Below are 19,449 nucleotides of genomic sequence, written 5' to 3'. Positions count from 1 at the left end.
GGGACAGCCCGGCCCCGGCCCCCGGGACGCCCCGGCCTCAGTTCGCGGCGCTGGAAATGGCGCCTCTGCGCTCCGTCCCCGCAGGCTCCCGCGCGGGCCCGGGGCCTCCTGGCGGCTCCCGCCAGCGCTGCCCCCGGTAGCTGCCGCACCAGGGCCAGCTCTGCCCATGCCCTGCTGGACAGGGAGTGACAGGGAGAAAGGGGAAGGGCTGCTCCGATTAAAGCCAGTTTTCCAGTCTGATCTGCGACTTCATCAAAAAGGGAAAGGAATAAAAGAAATCACGATGTTCCAACAGAAGTAAACTCAGTTATTTTCTAACCAAGAAGAGCTTGTTACGTAGCAAAGGTTTTAGTGACAGCATCCGGAACTTGCTCACCTTTGCCCACTTTGCCATCCATATGTGGTAGCCTATTCCCAGGATCCAAGCGAGGGACTGTGTCTTTTCTTACAGGAAAAAGTAACTGTGGACATGCTCGATCACTTGGAACATCTAGCGCTAGTTGATTTCCGCAACGTAGAGGGGGTAGAGCGGCTGCAGAAAGCAATCCAGTTTGCCGATCAGCTTCATGAGGTCGACACAGAGGGAGTAGAACCAATGGATTCAGTACTAGAAGACAGGTAAGGAATCACTGTTAGCAGCCTGCATTTAATTATTCATTTATCAAGGTATTTACTTTGAAAACTTTTTTTCCAGAAATACCCTAGCTATACATTTGGCCCCTTTGCTTACAGAAGGCCTTTATCGTCGTGGTGTGTGGAAGAAAGATGTCAGATGGGCGCCCGCAAGCTTAACACGTTAGCACAGCGAAGATGCACTCCAATTCCTTAGCATATCTTGTTATTTATCATGAAGGACCTGCACATGCTGTTCCCCAAATGTCTGGCAACAGCATTCGTAATTGCTTCAAAGTGTCCTAGTACTTGCCGTACTGCTTGTTTGAGGCTGGAAACAGCTTTAGAGATACTCCACGCTTTGTACTTCAGCAGCAATCTAACATGGCATGTTTAGCTCAGCTTTTATGAAATTGTGCTGCCAGTAATCCTACACGCGAAGTCTTCTGACATACTTGCCTCTGTACAAACAGCTCCATACTAAAGCTACCACCAAGTCAAGGGGAGTGGGATGTCTTTCAAGGTTTCGCTGTAGTTTTAGTGACTGTTTAGGTACATTTAAAGCCTGACAGACTAAGCTTTTGTCGCTGACAAGAACAAAGCTGAGACTGTTCACTCATTTGCCAGTGGTCTTCAAGGAAGAACTTCTTATGTCAACAGCTTATTGAACAGAAACATTAGAAGCTAACTGAGATGTAAAAAACAAATCCATGGTGCTTGCATGCAACTTCTACGCCTCTGCGCTTTGTAGGCATAGTTTAAAGACAGGCTACCACTCTTTGTTCTTCAGGTGTCTGTATCTCAGAGAAGATGATGTTACAGAAGGCAACTGCACGAAAGAGCTGCTGAAAAATGCCAGAGAGAAAATAGAGGAATATTTTGTAGCCCCACCAGGTACTGTTCTGTTTATAAAAAAACTCTTAATTTTGCTTGAACTAACTTTTGCCTGAATTAACCTGATCAATGTAACCTGACACAACTGAATTTACTTTCAGAAATACTAGGCAGTAATCAGGATGTACTAAAATAAGGAGATAATATCTGTAGCCATCTGTGAAGACAGACTTAAATCTATTGGTCCAAAAGGAGTACAGAGGTTAATCTTACACTAAAGTTAGTGCACATGTTGACCTATTAAAAAAGATCATTTACAGGAAGTCAGACGAAACTGACTTGCTCAGGACATGCAAGTTGCCTCTGCACATTCAGAATAAACTGGAGAGGCACGTTTGTGTTAAGGTGTACTACCCAGAAGGTAACTTACAGCTGGTGTCACACATTTATTTTTTTGTTTCCTATCAGGTAACATCCCTTTACCAAAGTTAGAAGAAAGAGAGACTTTTCTGCAGCGGTCTTAATGAAAGCCAAGAACCAAAATGCCATTTCAATATTTTATTTGGGAAAACAAGGGTTTGTGCAGCCACAGCTGAAACACTGCGGTGGATATTTTGATCAACAGGAGGGCTTCTGTAAAATATCTTGCTATTGAAATATATTCAGTGTTTATGAAGCTGAAAGGCAGCATGAAATCTAGACAGGTGTCCTTTGTGCTTTTATTTATTAAAGTGCATCCATTTTAATCTTTAAGATACTGAATGGCTTAAAGGCTTTAAAGAGAACATTAAACGTGATGATTAAAATAAAACCCCAAACACTACTTTGTTTTCTTGACAAACAAAGAATAAAACCCAAATATTTGCATTATATCCTTACCAACAGCCCTCTGCCAGCACGAATGAGGAATGAACAGCTGAAGCCTAGGACCAATGCATAAATAACCACACTGAGATTTCCATAAAGGTGGTAGTGGCTTTGTTCACATTCTGGTATTCAACATCTACAGAGAAAGATTTTACAAAACATTTGGCAAGTAATATTGAGAAATACCTTGTTAGCAATCACCTGCAAGAGCAGAGATTCAGCTACCAGAGAAGAAAACAGGAACAAGTTTCCCTCAATCTAACAAAAATGGAAGATGCTATGATGTCAGCCTAGCCAGAGGGCTAAAGGATGAAGTCTACCCATTGGGCTTTTAACTGCTGGTGGTAAGTAGCTACAAAAAACTAGAGTCATCCTTCACACTAAGGAGAGGCCAAACTCTCAAGCAACAGTTACGTACCAGTAGCTCAAATTCTGTAAGGAAATCTCCTGAGCAAGCATGCTCAGCCTTCCACTGATGTCCAGGCAGGACATTTGTCATAGAAAGCTCAGCCACAGTAAAAAGGTGGATGCAAAGAAGTAGCACAGCTCCAAGAACAAAAAAAAAAAGAAAAAGAAACAAATCCTATGGCTTACCAGCTCAGAGGCCAGGAGACCTCCATAGGAAGAGGTTCTGTGCTGGGAAAATGGGCAGCACCACTACAGCGAGCAGCGTGTGATGGTCACTGCCTCATCCTGGCTGACGATCCTGAAGTTTGCTCACAGACTCTCCAGCAGCCGGAGGCACAAGGAGCCAAGGCTCACGGAGAGAAACCAGAGCCCTGCTGAAAAGAGAATACTGCAGCAAACTAGGAGTCATCCAGACCTGCTGCTTCCAGGCTATAAAAAGCACAGTAAGCATCTGTGACAAATACAGTTTTCTTCCTGGCCCATGCCTCCTCCAAATATATATTTAAAAATTCAGAATTATTTATTCTAATAATAACTTCATGCACTGGAAGAGATCATGAGCCACAATCGAATTTTCTTCAGAAATGCTAGAAGAGACCCTTGAAGTTACTGTAATAGGATACTACTAATCACCAGCTCTGAGATTCTGCTTTTCTGGCTCTTGAGAGCGTGGCAGGAAAAGGAAAGTATGCTCCTCTGTGACAGTGCATGCACGCGCTGTTCCCTGGAGGGCAGAAACTCACCTCGTGAGATTGGAGCTTGATGTCATCCACTTTACACAGTACATGTTCTATGTCTTCTTTACAAAGAAAAGTCTCTGCTCCCATTTTGTATACGCCCACTCCGGATACTCCCATCTTTCTGTACATCTGCATAATAAACTTGCCCAGCTTCACGTGTGCAGTTCTTCTGGTCCTGCCAGCTGCCTGACGGGAAGCCCTGAGCAAGGCCGTAATCCTAACCGTTTCTCCCATAAACTTCCACATCTCTGCAAACAACAGGTAAAGCAAAATAAAGGTTAATTATATAAGTGCATTGCTTCTTAACATCTCAAAAGGCCACCAAGTGTATTAGAAGTATCATAATTTGAAAAACACTGAAAAAAATACTTGAAGAGAGTTTCAGTAGTAATAGTATTGGGTTCAGCCATTAGTGGCTTGCTCATAATACTGTGTGTGCAAACTGCTTTGAAAAGCTCCCTCTTAAGCCATTATGTGCCACTTATTTCATGGAAAACCTAGGCTGAGTGAAAAAGACTACAGCTGCCTTTGCTGTTATTCACCAGTAAGATGAGCCTACAACACAGGGCCTCTTTGAAGGGTATTGAATCAAAATCTGTATTTAATCCCACTCATCCAAATCACTGCAAAGTTATAACACAGTGTTTAAGTCTCAGGCTTTTCAAGATTTAGACCCTGCAAATCTCAAACTTTTACAAATATACAAGCCTTTCCTAACAGACACTTAGGATCCATGTATAAAGCACAACAGGGGCAGATTGTAAGTCAGCAAGCACATCCTATGCCAAACGTGTTAGCAGAGCATTCCCAATTTGAGAAATCCCCACTTGCTTCTACCCATTTTGGCCTCCTCCTTTAACCATCAGAGAGAACAGTGACACTTATTTACACAGAAAGCAAGAGGAATTTGAGACTGGACTGCTCTGCCTCAGGAGCTACTATCTGTGACTATGCAAACAACCATCAAGCCAGCAATTTGCTCAAAGACGATCCCACATTGCCAGTGTGGCACGGACTGAGTGCACTGCCCCGGTGCACTGCCGCCGCCGTAGCCTGCGCGCTCCGGAGCGCRAGCGAGCTGCCTGCTGCCACCTCCGTAACGTTCTTCCCCACAGGCTGAACCACGCTAAATGAGTTGAAAACACACATTTCCTTAATGAAGGGTTTTGCTGCAACTTTGCCACTAATAAGGGAATTACAGCTCTAACTCAGACACCCACAACCCTAAACTAAAACGCCTTGGGAAAGGCCGGACAGGCTGCCTATGGGGCAGTCTACATCAGGGCTCTTCCAGTCCACCTCGGCAGGTGTCTAATGCAGCAAGTGTTGTTCACAAATAGCTTGAAAACCTGATCTTTACAGTGTTTCGCTACTCCGTGACTTAGAAACCCAGGCAAGCATATAGATATAGCTCAGGAACTGCATAATAAAATCAACAGTGTGACCCTTGTGCATGCTCAAAAACATACATACTCACTTTAGTAGGTGGGAAAAAATCCCTACTTGCAAATTCCTCCTAACCGCAGTGAGGCAAACGTAACATATATTTGTGAAACAACCCATCTTTTCTCAGTGATTAGTGGTTATAACAAAAGAAAAAAAATCTGTTATTTGTTTAAAAAAGGTCAGATCTGAGAATATGTAAGTGTATGTAGTTCCCCTGGAGACCGTGGAGATAGCTTGACTTTTGCCTGCTGAGAATTCCCACTACCATACAGATACATAACATATGAAATTTGCTTAGATGCCCTAGCATATAGATTCCAGCTTTACAAAAACGACCTTAATTTGGAGATGGAAAAAGGAAAACTGAAGTTGTTTTATTACCAATAATGATTATTTTATCTTTTGATAGTACCTAGGAGCCTCAAGAATCTTCGCTGCGTTAGATACAGCTATGCAGTACTCACACAGCACAAAAGAAAGCCACTGATGCAAAGTGCTTATAGTCTATCTTCCATTTGCAATATGAATCTCATGACATGCCTTAGTCATGATCCAATCTTCTCCGGCACCTCCTCTACCCCAGCTATCATCTCCTGTATGTATTTGTTCTGCCTTCCCCTGCAGCTCTGTCCTGAAGGGAATTACGCTTTTATGTTCTTGATCAACAAGTAAGGCTTTAATGTTTCTCTTTAAAGCCATGTATCTCAGGCTTTAATGTTCCTCTTTAAAGCCATGTCTCACCCACACTGACATTTCCTGTAGTCATCATCAAATCTGTTTGTTCAGCTAACCATTTTTTAATAAATGCATTGCGATTTGCCTGCAGCTACCAAACACAGCCACCTCCTCAGAGATTCATGGGTGTTTCTAAAGTTCATTGTGAGTGCTGGGAAGATTGCTAACTGGTTCATTTTTGTCAGTGCAACACTGTCTCGTACTCCAAGATCCCCTGCTACTGCTGCAGATGCTACACCCAGGTCTGTAAACCCACTGTTCACTGTGGCCCCAAGACTGTCGCAGAGCTTCTTCAAGTTACCAGCACACATGGTTTCATTTGACCCTTCATTAATCTGCTGCACTAAACCAGGTAGTTCCTTAATGTCATAACGTTCAGAGTTGTCCCTAGCACACACTACAGATGGTGAGATCGAAAATTAAGCTGTGAATTGCATCTCCTTGACTTGTAATGCTAAAAATTGGGAGATAAAGCCAGAGATTATTTCTGAGATAGTCTAGAGTGATATCAGGAACACATCGTCCAGATTTTTTTTTTTTTTGGTGGGGGAGCAGTATGTTCTGCAGAGGTTGCCTCAGAGCTTGCAAAAGCAAAAGGCTGCTTGCTGTTATGCTATGAGTGACACAGAGCCGGTAACTAGATTGTACTAATATAAAAATATTTGCATTTCAAGTGCGGCGGATGACTGCTCTGGAGCTTTTTATTTCCACAGGGAAATTCCATGCCCACCAACCAATATTTTAAAACCTCTTTTAAGCCACCCTGCATTATTTGCTATAAGACAAGGTGCAGAGTCTTATTACTAACAAATCCCTAACCATGGAAAACTCCACAGCAATTTTCGAGCCGCTGATGAGAGTTGAAGCAGAAAGTGCCCCAGGGAGAATGAAACCAACAGAGCCGAGCACTGGCAATCCCGCGGAGCATCCTGCTCCGTAAACACCAGGCGAGAATTCGGAGGGAGCTGCAGAAATGGGGTGAGGTTGCAAAATGCCTCAAATGAGGGACGCGAGTCTGCTGGATTCAGTTCGCTAAAGGGAAAAAAGTTTAGAGGTGACTTGATCACATTCAGTAAATACAGGTGAAAGATTTCTATTGTCAGTCGCTTCCTTGGTCTAAAAGCCAGTGACAAATTGAAAGCAGACGTGTTAGTATCAGAAATGACAGAGTGCAGTCGCTAAGCCCCGGAAGGCTGCGCGCCGCCAGGGCACTTTCCGAAGGAGGCCTCCAGTGCCGAGCGAAATGACGGGCTCATGGCAGAGACCACCAGGCAAAGCTCTACGCCCCTGGCCTGCATTGGGGCGGGAATAAAAACGGTCTTCTGGGCCTTGGTATTAACTATGGAAAGGTGCTTCACAGAAGCCGTGGGCGATATCTGGGGTGTTTTGGAGCATCCGAGTTGGAATTTCCAGCAGGAACGAGGCCTTTGCTGCCCAGGCACACTGGAGCTGGGCCCACCGTTCCCCCAGGGCCTGGCCCCCACCTCTGCCCCGAGCCCCTCCGTGCAGGGCCGCGGGGGTCGGTCGGTGACTCCCCCCGCCGGCGCCCCAGAGGCCGGGGCCGCCCGCCCATGACCGGGGCAGCCGCGACCGGGGCAGCCCCGCGCCGGCGGCCTCGCTGCTGCCCGCCCGCCCGAGCTGCGCCGCATCCCGTCGCTATGGCGACGGTGCCAGCGCGGTGCATGCCGGGCTGCAAGAAAACGCCGCAGTAAAACGCTATCGGGGCGCCGGGAAGCGGCCAATGAGCACTCGGCAAGGCGGCGGCGGTGACCAATGGTTGGCGGACGGAGCGGAGGGGGCGGGGCAGGGAGCGCTCGGAGGCGGGCGGGCGCCCGGCGTGCCGCTCAGTCCGCAGAGCCGCTCGGTCAGCGCAGGGCCGGTGCCGCAGCGCCCGGGGGACGGTGAGGGGCGCCCGGGCCGCGCCGGGCCGCNGCCCCACCGGGCGCGGAGGGGCGCGACCGGCCCCGTCACCGCCGCCGCCTGCCTGGGCGGTGCCGTCTCCCGTCACTGAGGCGACGGCGCCAGCGCGGCGCATGCTGGGCTGCAAGAAAACGCTGCAGTAAAATGCTATCGGAGCGCTGCGAGACAGCCAATGAACGCTCGGCAGGGCGGTGGCGGTGACCAATGGTTGGCGGCGCCTGCGGAGGGGGCGGGGCCTAGAGCGCTCGGAGGCGGGTGCGGCGCGCGCGGGTCGGTTAAACCGACGCGGCGGCGGAGCGAGAGGCGCCTCCGAGCTGCGTGTCCGCCCGCCCCGAGCCCGCCCCTGCGCCCCGCCCCGCCGCTCCAGTTCGTTCCGCACAGGGCTGGTCGTGCAGCGCCCGGGGAACGGTGAGGGGGCCTGGGCTGGGGCGGCGGCGGTGCAGGGTCCCGCAGGGGTGCGGGGAGCGGCCGCGGGGCGCTGTAGCGCGGGGGCTCCCTGCAGGGGCCGGCGCCGGGCCGGGGCCTGGGAAGGCCGAGGTGGGACAGCGGGTACCCGACCCCGCCCCGTGGCCGGCGCTGCTGAGAGCGGGGCCCTGAGTGTGCCGGCAACTCCTGGGTGCTGGGGCCCTTCCCCAAAGGCCGTGCCGGGGCCCGAGGCAGCTCTGGGTGCCGCGAGTGCGGCGCCGCCCCCGGGGCTGCCCGGGCTCCGCTCGCATCCCCTTGGCGCTGGAGCCGGTGTGGGCTCGTCCCGGGGCTGTGCCGGGCGGCGGCCCCCAAGCTGCAGGGGCTCCTCGGGCTGGCGTCGTGCGGGGCCTCCCCCCGGGGCTCCCCCGCCCGCAGGCTGCAGCTCCTCCGGGGCGGGTGCTGCGCCTGCAGGTTCCCGGGCCGCCGCTCCCCGGCTCTGAGCGGGGCCCGTGCGGGGCTCCGGCGCCCCAGCAGGAGGCCTGGGCAGGGGCTCCCGGCCCGCAGCTGGGCGGAGGGGAAACTCCCGGGGAGCGGCCGTGCACCCCTGACTGCGCGCAGGGGATCCTGGTGTGCAGGTAAATGCTGCTGCAACTTTGAAGTCTTGTCTCCTTTGCTCAACGCAGGTAACCATGAGTGACCGAAAAGCCGTGATCAAGAATGCGGACATGTCAGAGGAGATGCAGCAAGACTCTGTGGAGTGTGCTACGCAGGCCCTCGAGAAATACAACATTGAGAAGGACATTGCAGCTCATATAAAGAAGGTAAATGTTTGTTTGTAACATCTTTTTCATGAAATCCCTCTGCGCATCAAAAAAAAATCAAGCAGGGTGAATGTTGYTGGGCAGGTAGCTCTAGAGAAACAAGTTCTGGAGACACTAGATAATCAAGTTGGTCTTTCTGCAGGCTGGTGYCCTTATGTTCCTTTCCCCACCTCTGTCATGTACTTTTCTTGGTCCTTCCTCTTTTCAGTCACAGTACCTTCTGTTTAAGTATTTTCTTCCACTGTCTCATTATCCAGCCAAATAGACTGGCAGCTGACCTGTCCCTGTGACTGATTGGCTTGTAGAAAACATGGCAGCTCTTTTGAGCTTTTCTACAGCTTTCCTCCAAGAGAAGGCCTGTTTAACATAGTCCTTGATTTAAATTTTGCTGAGTTTAGTGTTAAGCTTCTATTCACAGTTCTGGCCAGCTGGGTCAAAGACTGCAGGAAAAAGACCTGTTTTCTGCAAGTCTTTTGTAATCACACCTCTCCACATCTAGTGATCCAGGCAAAAAAATATTGGTGGTGCTGCTGATCCGCGGTCCACAATCTCTGTGTCATTATATATGTAGGAATAACAGTATTGAATATGAGAAACATCTAGTTCTGATACACTTCCTGCTTTGCCAGCACAGGAGGATGAAGAAATCTGAGTTTCAATTAAAGTTAAATATTAAACTTATCTGAGTGGAAGAGCTGTTTGAGGAAGGCATCACCTAAGCAGAATGTTCACTAGAGAAATGTTGCTCTACTCTCCCCGTAATACACTAAATAAAGACTTTTATTTCTTTTTTTTGTAGAGGCAGGAAGTATTATCTGTGGTAGTGGAGAAGAGAGAGTTTACTCTGAAAATTTTCGGTTGTTCACTCTGGCAGCTATTTGTAGCTTGAGGAATTGTGAGGAGGGGCAGGTTTGTAGAGGATTTGATGTGGCAGAGGATTTTCCATTAAGAGTCTCTTTAGCACCCTTGTTGCAAATGAACATTGAAGTTTAAAATAATGCCTCAGTCTGTAGAGATACAGAACTAGTGATGAAGTTTTTAACTGAAAGTTATGATTTCAGATTGTGGTATGGCTTTGCTTGAGCATAGGCCATGTTTTAAGCTTATTCCTGCTCAGCTACAAAGCACTGTTGGGTTGTTGACTTATTAGTTTCATTTTTGTTTTCTTTGTATTTTTCTGCCTAAATAGCAGATGATCAGAAAGATGTGTGAATAAGATAATCTTAGTACTTATGACTAGATGCTGTTCCTGTAATTGCCTTGCACAGAAAGTTTAGAAGAGTTCTTGATTGCTACTGTTCTCCTCTGCAGGAGTTTGACAAGAAATACAATCCCACTTGGCACTGCATCGTGGGAAGGAACTTTGGAAGCTACGTGACTCATGAGACAAAGCACTTCATCTACTTCTACCTCGGCCAAGTCGCTATTCTTCTCTTCAAGTCTGGTTAGAACCATGGACTGTTACTGAAACTTGCATCTGGACTGCACACTAACTCCAAACAGCCTGCTACCTTCAGCCTTCCTGAGGAAGCGGACCTTGATCTTCAGGTCTTTTGTTGTGTTGTTAATAGTCAGGGATTTTGCTGTAGCCGTTGGTATTTTCATTGTGGCTTAAAAAAAAAAGGCCAAAAGGTCTTCCTTGTATTTATTTTCTTTTAAAAGCCAGCTTCTTTGCTAATAAAAGTGTTGGAGCAATGTGGCCTTTAAGAGTTTTATAGCCATCTACCCTTCTGCCCTATTACTACTTGCACCACTTTTCTCCCCTGCAAATGAAGGAGGAACACCCCTCCCTTTCTTTCGCCCCCCAAATTCATGGCATCCAAATCATAAGCTAAATATACAAGCAAGTGCTTAGTCAGTAACCATAAGAATACCAGGAGAGCTTTTCCCAGCTGCTTTCTAAGTCTAGATAAAGCATTTCAGTATGTACATCCTCCAGTGCAAGTTCTGGAGTTCAGCTACATGGTGCAGGAAGGTAGCTGCTTTTTGATCTCAAATGAATTGGATTGGTAACAAGTACAAACTAAAATCAGTGGTTCTTTTCTTTTCAGAACACAGAATTTTACTGACACTTTGGCATGGATAATTGTGTACCTTCTCTAGTCTTTTTTTTTGTTTTGTTCATCCTTTGATAAGAGAGGAAAAGTTTCATATTATTAAGTTAGTTGAATGCATTTTGACTGCTGGTGGCAGGTTTTATACTTGGCCCCTGTATCCTATGACAGAAGCATCAGGCCTTAAACAAGTTAAAGAACAGTAAGAAATGTATGGTATATTTAAGTAGAAACTATACATCCAGCATTGACTGAGTTAGAGCTTCCATATGTAGGTGAAAAAATACAATTTGCTGTCATTGCCCTTCAGAAAAGCTTCCTTTCTCTTCAAAAGGTTAAAATATTAAGTGAAAAAAATTTATTGTGGAGCTGTTTTATTTCACAAGTCTTCCATTTCCCTTTGAAAGAAGTAAAGGGAGCACAGAAGAAGTCTCTTAAAGCCTGCATGACAAAGACACTGAGAGCTTAATAAAAATTTAATAAATCCAAGTTACTTGGCACTGCTGTGAAAACCCCCTTGAAGTTTAGTAAAAGAAAGGARGCATCCTCTTTGAAGAGCAGTCAGTCTATTTCTGTATCCACGCAACCAGTAAGTGAAGTTGCTACATTTATTAGCATTGCTCAGTTTTGGCCATGTCTGTTACCTTGCGCTTGAAGGGAAATGCAAGTGTATGAAACCAGCCACAGAAGTCACTTCATCCTCATGGGGTGGAAAAGCAGCTGACATTCTTCTAGGTCTGACTGCTGAGCCAGTATCTGTTGTATAAGTTTTTAAACCCAAAGTTCAGGTTTTTGAGCTAAATAAAGAAAATTACTTCTTTCTCAGAAAAACTGGAGTTCTCCCAAGACTTTCTTCTATCTTGATAGAGTTAAAATTCCACATCTTTCATATTCCTCAGAAAAAAAAATATAGTTCCTGTGTTTTGCTCGAAAGCAGGTTCACAGTTTGAAACCTGAGTGAATGGCAACAATGCCTGATGTTAAATTCTGATAATCCACTTTCAAAAACCCTGCATCTTCTATCATTGCCTTGAACTCCTCCTGAAAAGCAATGGTTTCATAGTTATAACAACTTGGAAGAACTGTAAGCCAGCTGCCTGCAAGATTATGCTGGGACTATCTTTTGGGTATTTGTGATTCCAGAGAAGTGCTGTCTTACCTGAGGGGGGAAGCGTCGGATGCTCTCCACAAGGTACTGGTAAGACTTCCAGTCACCAGCAATAATCTCACCCAGAACCGGGATAATCTGGAAACTGTATAGATCATAGAGCCTGCACAGACAGATTGCAAGTAGGATTAATACAAACAAGTTTAAAACCAAACCTCTACAACCCAAGTTGATCACTGTACCACTATGCTACGTAGTATGAATTTGATTTAAAAGTGCATGATGAGGTGACCTTGAAGCATCTCTACTTGCCCTGGCTCAGTGCAAGTAAGACAGTCACAGACATGACACAAGGTATCGTCATGTTCCTACCTGGAAAGAAGAGGGTTGTTGACTTGACTAAATTCAAGGCAGAGAAATCTCCCTCCTGGTTTCAGCACACGATAAGCCTCCTGAAGCGCCTGAGACAAAGCAGACTTGATGAACTCAGTTTGTAGAACAGCACCTGTTTCTATTATCAAGTCGCATGAAGGCAACTCAGTGATGAATTGAGGGGAGGAGAGAGAATGCCGACAATTTCAGAGGCAGTCTCCAATATTTACTTGTGGAGAAGCATAGACCAGTCCACTCTTGCTGTTACATAAACATATTTACACCAGGCTTTGACATTATGATGTTGGGGATGCAATTTTTCCTCTCTCTTTCCCTACTCTTAGTTTGATGAATGTTTGCCAGCATAGCTATTTTAAGTACAGACCAAACCTGAAAAGAAGAAGGTGACTCAGCTACAAGAAACTGAAAATGAAGAACAAGAGCATGATGCATATATTTTAAATCAAAAGACAAGATTTTATTCAACCACAGGACACACGAATGAATCAGAGAACGAACAACTCTGGGTTTTGGAGGAGTAATGTGCAAGAATAAGGGGGAGGGAAGAGCAAAGAAGAGTCTGGCTTTTCTATCTTATGTCCAAATAAAGCACCCCAAAAGAACTGAGACAAGAAAAACCACATTTACAACTATGTTTTTTTATACTAGAACACAGCAGAGTTGTACTTAAGAACCTTTGCAAGCTGTACATCTGGTTGGCTTCAAATGTCATGTTCCCAAGGGGCAAAATACAAAGAGTACACACATGTGGCTGGAGCTCTGGAAAAGAATCAGAGGCTTGGAGGCGTTGTGTATCAGGCCTCCAGGGAGCTACACTACCAGGCTGCTGCATCCAACTTCCATGAAGGGGTGTAAGCGCTTATGCTCGGGAAGGGTGCAAGCAAAGCACTACAGAACACCCTCTGCATTAAGAGAAGTTCAAAGGCACGCAGACCTAGACTGTCCAAACGCTACACCCTCAACCAAAAGAGCATTGCCAAGATTGGAGGACACTCCTCCAAGACACAGACAACCTCGTCTAGCTAGACTGGTGAGCTAACATGAAAGACATCTAGTCATTCTGGAAGGACAGCTACTGGTTAGAATGAAGGTACTACCCACCCAAATTAAAACCCTACTTATTCTTCATGGAAAAACCCCTCTACCAACCAGCGTAAAGGCACTGAGCAGAAGTGGGCTGAATGGGTTAGGGCAGCAGCAGCCAGCTGCCTCCTGCTCTCGTCTCTGGGAGCTCTGCAGGCTCGGGCAGGGGAGCAGTAAGGGGCACAAAGCGTCTGACCCACTACGGATGGGACAGAGATCAGGTGCTTCGGGAAGATTTGAGACATGCAGACTGACTGCGCTATGCAGGTGTGGATCCATTAATACCATAAGTTAGGAGAACGTGGGTAGTGACTGCCGTATACAGTTCTTCTGCCTTGGGAAGAAATTATGCGGCTTGTCGAGCTGGAAAGATTGGGCACAACTAGTATAAATCTTTTTCTTATTATGACAAAGGTGGAGCATTTAACTGCACTTTTTATTCAAGCAAGCTGCAGACTACCTACCACTTATTTTAGATGTTTCAGGAGTAGACAAAGATATTCCGTTATGCAAAGGAGTTCCTTCTTTGCTTCCTCCCTTAGAATAAAAAAMCTCAGGTGAATTGTAAAGCCCCATGTCCAGGATACGCTACACCAACTTACCAAATCAATATGAGTTACATTTCGGATTCCAAAGGCAATTGTGTAAACATCAAACTTATTATCATCAAAGGGCAGCTCTTCAGCATTCCCAACCACCCAGGACAAACCTGTAATAAAAACACAAGGACATAATGGTATCGAACAGACTTTATGTAACCCAGAATCCTTCAGAAAGACTAGAACTTCTCTATTCCAAAATGGAATGATCATTAATAAATGAAATATAAAACTAATACTGCAGTTCTGCTTTTGGTTGTGGGGAACACACCTTAGTTTATCCTCACAAACCTTTCAAGGCCCTGTATTATAATAGTTGTCCTTCAAACAAAAAAGTCAATTTTGCAGATCAGCCAAAATATTCCTCTGCAGATGCAGGCATGTTGTGTTCACAGTGCCTTGGACTGCAGGAAAGAGATTTCGCCCAAGTCTTGCACAGTAGCGGAAAGCAACAGATTCTAGCTGCCTTTTAAGTGTTTGAAGTATAAAGTTCCAAAAAGAGACTCTCTACCCAAAGAGCAACTAGAATAATTATAATGATTTGTTAACATCTTGCCACACAATGATAGTCAAAACACTTAAAACATTTTACTAGAAAACTTCCACCGGAAAAAAAAGAAGAGCCACAATCTCTCCATTAGCACTTATCTAATACAGCACACAATCCTGTTGCAGCTGTGTTGCTCCCCAAACCCCAAGAGATCAGGATTGTGTCTGTCTTGCAGAGCATAGATGTCCAGGTTAGTTGTACCAAAAATAGGACTGCTCATTTTAGAATTAATAAATCTTAAGGTCACTATTTTGTTAACTCAAATGCAGAACAATAACAAAAAGAAACTATTAAAAAAAAAAAACAGAAGCTTTTTGCAATGGATATTAGCAGCCTTTCAAAGGRCAGTGTGCTGGAAAGGGGCATGAAGGAGAGCAAAACGAAACAGAAAAACACAGTTGTTGCCAAGACACATTCGAATTTCATTTTCACAAAGAAGATATGCTCACAACTGAGGTCAGTATTGTATGAAAAGAAGCACACAACATGATTAAAGCAGCAAGGTATTAGTGCTATTTTACACCAGACAGCTTGAAAAGACATATAAGAATTAAGAACCAAGAAAAGGCTTTGAATGATAGGAGATTTGACCCTCAGAATAACACTGTACGAAAATCATGGGCCAGAAGTTCTGTAAGTGGATATGTTAAAGGGACTGTTAGTGCCACACAAGGAGGACTGGGGCACCTGCAGTGCAGCCTACCATTCCTGCTGGCCAGAATGCTCAGCCAGTGACTGGACAACAGGCTTGTTTCTTTTGGGCATGCACAGCCCTTAAGACTTGTCAAATCAAAGTTTAAACCACAAAAACACCCCCAAATTAAAGCCAATTAAATTAGGTAAATTTTACTTTACTTTGCTTAAGACTAAGTAGCTGGAAGACAGTATCAAGCTTTATTTCAGGTACTAAACTACAGTCATAAAGCTTTAAGTCTTTACTTGTAACGTTGGTACACTTCAGATGTTCCCAAACTATGGTGCACGAGAAGAACTCTGGACAGGGCTGCAAGATGCTCAGAGGAGCATGATGCAAACCAAGGCTTTCACAATTAGTTTGTTGTGCCTAAAGCAAAGGGAGAGGCAGGCAGGCAATGGCCTGGGGTGGCCTGTCAGCAGAAAGCAAGAGCAGCTGAAAGAACCTGTGCCAGCAGCTTATCCTTCAGCCCCTTTGTGCTGCTGAGCCGTGCGGTATGTCCTTCAGCCCACAGTATCTACAGGCAGGAACTTCACTCGTAGCTGCTTGGGAGACCTTTCTTGCAAGACCTCACCTTCCCCGTGCGCACACCTTGTGCCAGGAGCTGGCAACAGGCAGTAAATGCTAGACAATTCCCTGGCTGTGGCTCTCACCGGAGCCCCAGTTGGGCTGTGGGAGCAGGGCGCGGTGAAAGGACACGCACAAGGCCTTGTGCCTCTAACCGATATGCACAGGCTGCCCGGAGCATTCCTAATGCTGGTACCCAAGCAAACTCCTGGTATATCTTACATTCCCCAAATATTTTCCAAATATCCATAAATGAAGAGAGGATAAACGACTATCATACAAACGCTGTGCCACAAGGAGGACTTCTTTCTCTATGTCTTACTTCTTAAAATCAGGCTTTTCAATCAGGATTGGCGTGGTCCCCAACAAATTCTAGATATCAGTGTATTAATCCATTGACCTGCAAACTAACATTTAATATAATTCAGTTTCTTTGAGTCTGAGTATTAATAACACATTCTCTAACTGTGGAGTCTTACATGTTCACAATAGACTTTAGTTCTCACATTTCTTATTTACTGCCTTGATTCTCAACATACCCATTAAAACATCTTCAGTATAATTATTCTAGGGCTAAGCTCTTGTCCGTTATCTGCCTTAACAAATTCTTTATATCTGTGCAAACTCATCTGACTAAGTTTTGGTTATTTGTCCCATTTGGAAGAACAGCTGGACCTCAGACCTCACATGCACTTCCATGCCTGCATTTCTGAAGGCTCAAGTATTCAAGAAGAATGCTGAACCTCTGAACAGCATATTGCATTCATGCTTATTGGAAAACTCATTTCGCCTTGGCAAAAACACAAGTACAGCTTTGGTACATGGCACAGCTACATAACTTTTACTGTAATCCTGAAGTGGTGATTACCTGATGGCTATCACAAATGGTGCATGACTTACCTTCAGAGTAGCCAAGATGCTGTGCTTTCTGCCTCCCAACTTTTAACATTTCTTTGTTAATATCACAGACCACCACTTGGGAATCCCCAAGAGGCTTAACTGCCTCCTCCTGGTAACTGTCAGCAATTTCTTGCCACGACAAATTCTGATGGTGCTTAAGCTTCCGCTGTAGCTGGCGTTCTCGTATGGAACGAACATAATTAATAAATCGAAAGGCGATGTCACCTGTATTCATTTTAAAGGAAAGATATACATGTTGGAATGTTTTCTGAAATTGAAGTATTAAGACTCCAAGGAACATGAATCTAGGGCTTTGAATATTAAACTTAGTTGAACTATATATATTTATATATATAATATATATTAATACATACAACTTTAAGGGACCATATTAAAAGTAAACAGTCCATCACTTCCTACAAATGGAAATAAATTTGCCCATAGCATATTAAGGCACTACTATAATGCCTTCAGAGCCTTGGAGCAAGGTATTTCAAAACTTCTCTCAACCTTTTCCTGTGAAAATCAGAGAGATCCTTTTGTTTTAAAGATAGAAGAACTGAGGCCAAAAACATTAGGCAACTTGCTAAAAAGTCTGAGCAGATTCAAATGGACCAAGATAGCGTTCCTGACTAAGGGTATCTGATTTCACTGCTAACAGACAATACTTTCTTTACACTCAGACAACTTGCCAAACAAACCCAAATTTGATATCTATTACTAACAGATAGACAGCTGGATAGAATCTGTTGGATCCATAGAGAACCACAGCTCCAAGTGACTGTAGCATCACGATCACGTGAAAGTCAGCAAAAGTATTTACCTGTTCCTCCAGCAACATCAAGAAGAAGGGTTCCTGGGGAAGGGTTCATTTTATGCATGAGAATATCCTTCCACAGTCGGTGAATGCCTAGACTCATTGAATCGTTCATTAAGTCATATTTCTTGGCCACATTTTCAAACACCTGGTAAACTAAGAAGAAAGAACATAAGGATGAGGTGCAACTTGCTTAAAGTGCTTCTGTGGAAGCAAAACCTACTCTTCATTGCCTTGTGCAGGTCTGCCACCATGTGGTACTGAAAGAGATCACTCCAAAATTCCCTACGAGAAACATGTCAGAATCCTATCGAGCTTGTTACCTGACAAACATCTCTTTGGAGAAACACAGCCTCTTCCCTTAACCTTTCCGGAGCCCAGCGGGGAAGAGCCGAGCCCACAGAACACCGGCACCGTTTAACTCCAGTAACGTCCCAAACCCACGGCCCAGCTCCAAACGCCCCTGCTGCGACCCGTCGCTCCCTCCCCTGGGGCGCCGCACAGCTCCGCAGCGAGGCCCGGACACTCACCTTTCTCCCCCTTCTCCTCCTCCGACACGGTCTGGAAGCCGAAGTGCGTCTCCTTCGCCGCGGCCAGGCCCCGCGCGGGGCGGACGAGCGCCCGCAGAGCCCCGCGGCGCCCGCCGAGCAGCGCCCGGCACGGGCACAGCCCCGCCGCCATCTTGCAAGGGCATGACCTTTGCCCCTCCGCGCCGCCGCAGCGCTGCGGGGCTGCGCGCTTGGCCCCGAGAACCGCGGAATCCATGCCGCCGCCGCCGCCCGGTTAGCACAGGAAGGGCAGCGCAGCCCTTCGGCCACCCCTGCCCCCCCCCCCGAGGGGTGTCCTGCTGCCTTGGGTCATCCCTTCCTCCTCCTGAGTCATCTCTCAACCATCTGACTTTGTGTTGCTTTCTGAGAAGTATCAGAGTTTGAAGGAAGGAACCGCACCCTTGAATCATCCTTGTTAATGTTCTTATCCGGGCTGTAAAGCACCTGCAATAACTCTGTGGGCTCTCCCAATGCAGAGAGTCACAGTTTGTGACCCAAAATAGATGCCAGGTGTTATCAGTCCTATGGGCTGCTTACATGAATAGCTGAATCCGTGTTGGTAGAGTACACACACACACACACGTTGGAATAATTCTGCAATAAGCTTTGTTTGACCTTTTTAGATGTTTTCTAGTTTCCTGGCTTAAGTGAAGCATCTTGGGGACAAGGAGGGCTGGGTTTGTCTGTCAATTCTGATGTTCCAGGGAAGAGGAGGCAGCTGCCCCCTCTGACTGCTCTCAGAAGCTTTACTGCAAATTCAGACCTGATGCATTTGGTGACTGCTCTACTTATCACATTGCTTGAACCACCTAGAAGATGATAGTTTCATAAGCACAAGTGAGGTATGTAAATCTCTCTTGAGAGATTACATCTCACTCTTAGGAAATCGGTCCAGAGACTAATACTTGAAGTATTAGACACTCTTTTGCTGCTTAAGTTTTTACTTCGATCCTTAGAGCCATTAACCTCTAACTCGAGACCCTACTGTGACAGCCTACGAGTTTGAGCATAGACATCTGTGGCTGTCTCACATTTCATCTGCAAAACTAGGTAAGAACTAACCATTTTCTTTTTCCTCTCCGTCCTCTGGGGCAGGACATCATTTAAAGCTTCAGACACGTGGTATCTGCAGGGCGTTGGTTTCCGCATACCAGAAGAATGACCGGGAGAACCTCTCTCGCCCTGCACGGCGGGGTTGCTGCGAACGCGCCACCGAGACGCTGCGTTCAGGCAGCTCGGCCTTGAGGGGACAGGGGCGAGGCTGAGCGAGCGCCGCGTGCTGCCCGAGAGCGGCCTGCCCCCGCTGTGCCGCAGGCTGGGCGCCCAGGGAGCCGCCACAGCCCAGCCC

General features: G+C 46.3%; 3 protein-coding genes across 4 annotated transcripts in view; 2 read left to right on the top strand and 1 right to left on the bottom strand.

Moving 5' to 3' along the window:
• Positions 1 to 2,257, top strand: part of GATC (glutamyl-tRNA amidotransferase subunit C) — a 2,768-nt gene extending 511 nt beyond the window's left edge. The window contains exons 2-4 of the mRNA XM_026075233.1: positions 452 to 618; positions 1,403 to 1,506; positions 1,915 to 2,257. Coding sequence (XP_025931018.1) covers positions 470 to 618; positions 1,403 to 1,506; positions 1,915 to 1,970 — 309 coding nt within the window. The 5' untranslated portion in view covers positions 452 to 469 and the 3' untranslated portion in view covers positions 1,971 to 2,257. The remainder of the gene's footprint in view (positions 1 to 451; positions 619 to 1,402; positions 1,507 to 1,914) is intronic.
• A 5,209-nt stretch (positions 2,258 to 7,466) lies between these two features.
• The window catches only part of LOC112970639 (dynein light chain 1, cytoplasmic), a 14,812-nt gene continuing 2,829 nt past the window's right edge, over positions 7,467 to 19,449 (top strand). Inside the window, exons 1-3 of one of the 2 annotated variants that reach the window (XM_026075235.1) lie at positions 7,467 to 7,543; positions 8,651 to 8,788; positions 10,100 to 10,487. In XM_026075235.1, the coding sequence (XP_025931020.1) occupies positions 8,657 to 8,788; positions 10,100 to 10,237 (270 nt within the window). In that variant the 5' untranslated portion in view covers positions 7,467 to 7,543; positions 8,651 to 8,656 and the 3' untranslated portion in view covers positions 10,238 to 10,487. Of the gene's footprint in view, positions 7,544 to 7,888; positions 7,971 to 8,650; positions 8,789 to 10,099; positions 10,488 to 19,449 lie in introns of those variants that run through there. The other variant, XM_026075234.1, reaches the window with a different exon arrangement.
• COQ5 (coenzyme Q5, methyltransferase) lies at positions 11,035 to 18,237 on the bottom strand. The gene is made up of 7 exons (XM_026075229.1): positions 18,084 to 18,237; positions 17,560 to 17,709; positions 16,737 to 16,961; positions 14,029 to 14,135; positions 12,323 to 12,411; positions 12,002 to 12,113; positions 11,035 to 11,883 (listed from the first exon to the last, which is right to left on the bottom strand). Exons 1-7 carry the CDS (start codon positions 18,232 to 18,234, stop codon positions 11,782 to 11,784), a joined length of 936 nt encoding a protein of 311 aa, XP_025931014.1. The 5' UTR covers positions 18,235 to 18,237; the 3' UTR covers positions 11,035 to 11,781.

Source organism: Apteryx rowi, unplaced genomic scaffold (assembly GCF_003343035.1).
Source record: "Apteryx rowi isolate R43461 unplaced genomic scaffold, aptRow1 scaffold_40, whole genome shotgun sequence".
Lineage (NCBI taxonomy): Eukaryota > Metazoa > Chordata > Aves > Apterygiformes > Apterygidae > Apteryx > Apteryx rowi.
This window is presented reverse-complemented; position numbering and strand designations above follow the sequence as displayed.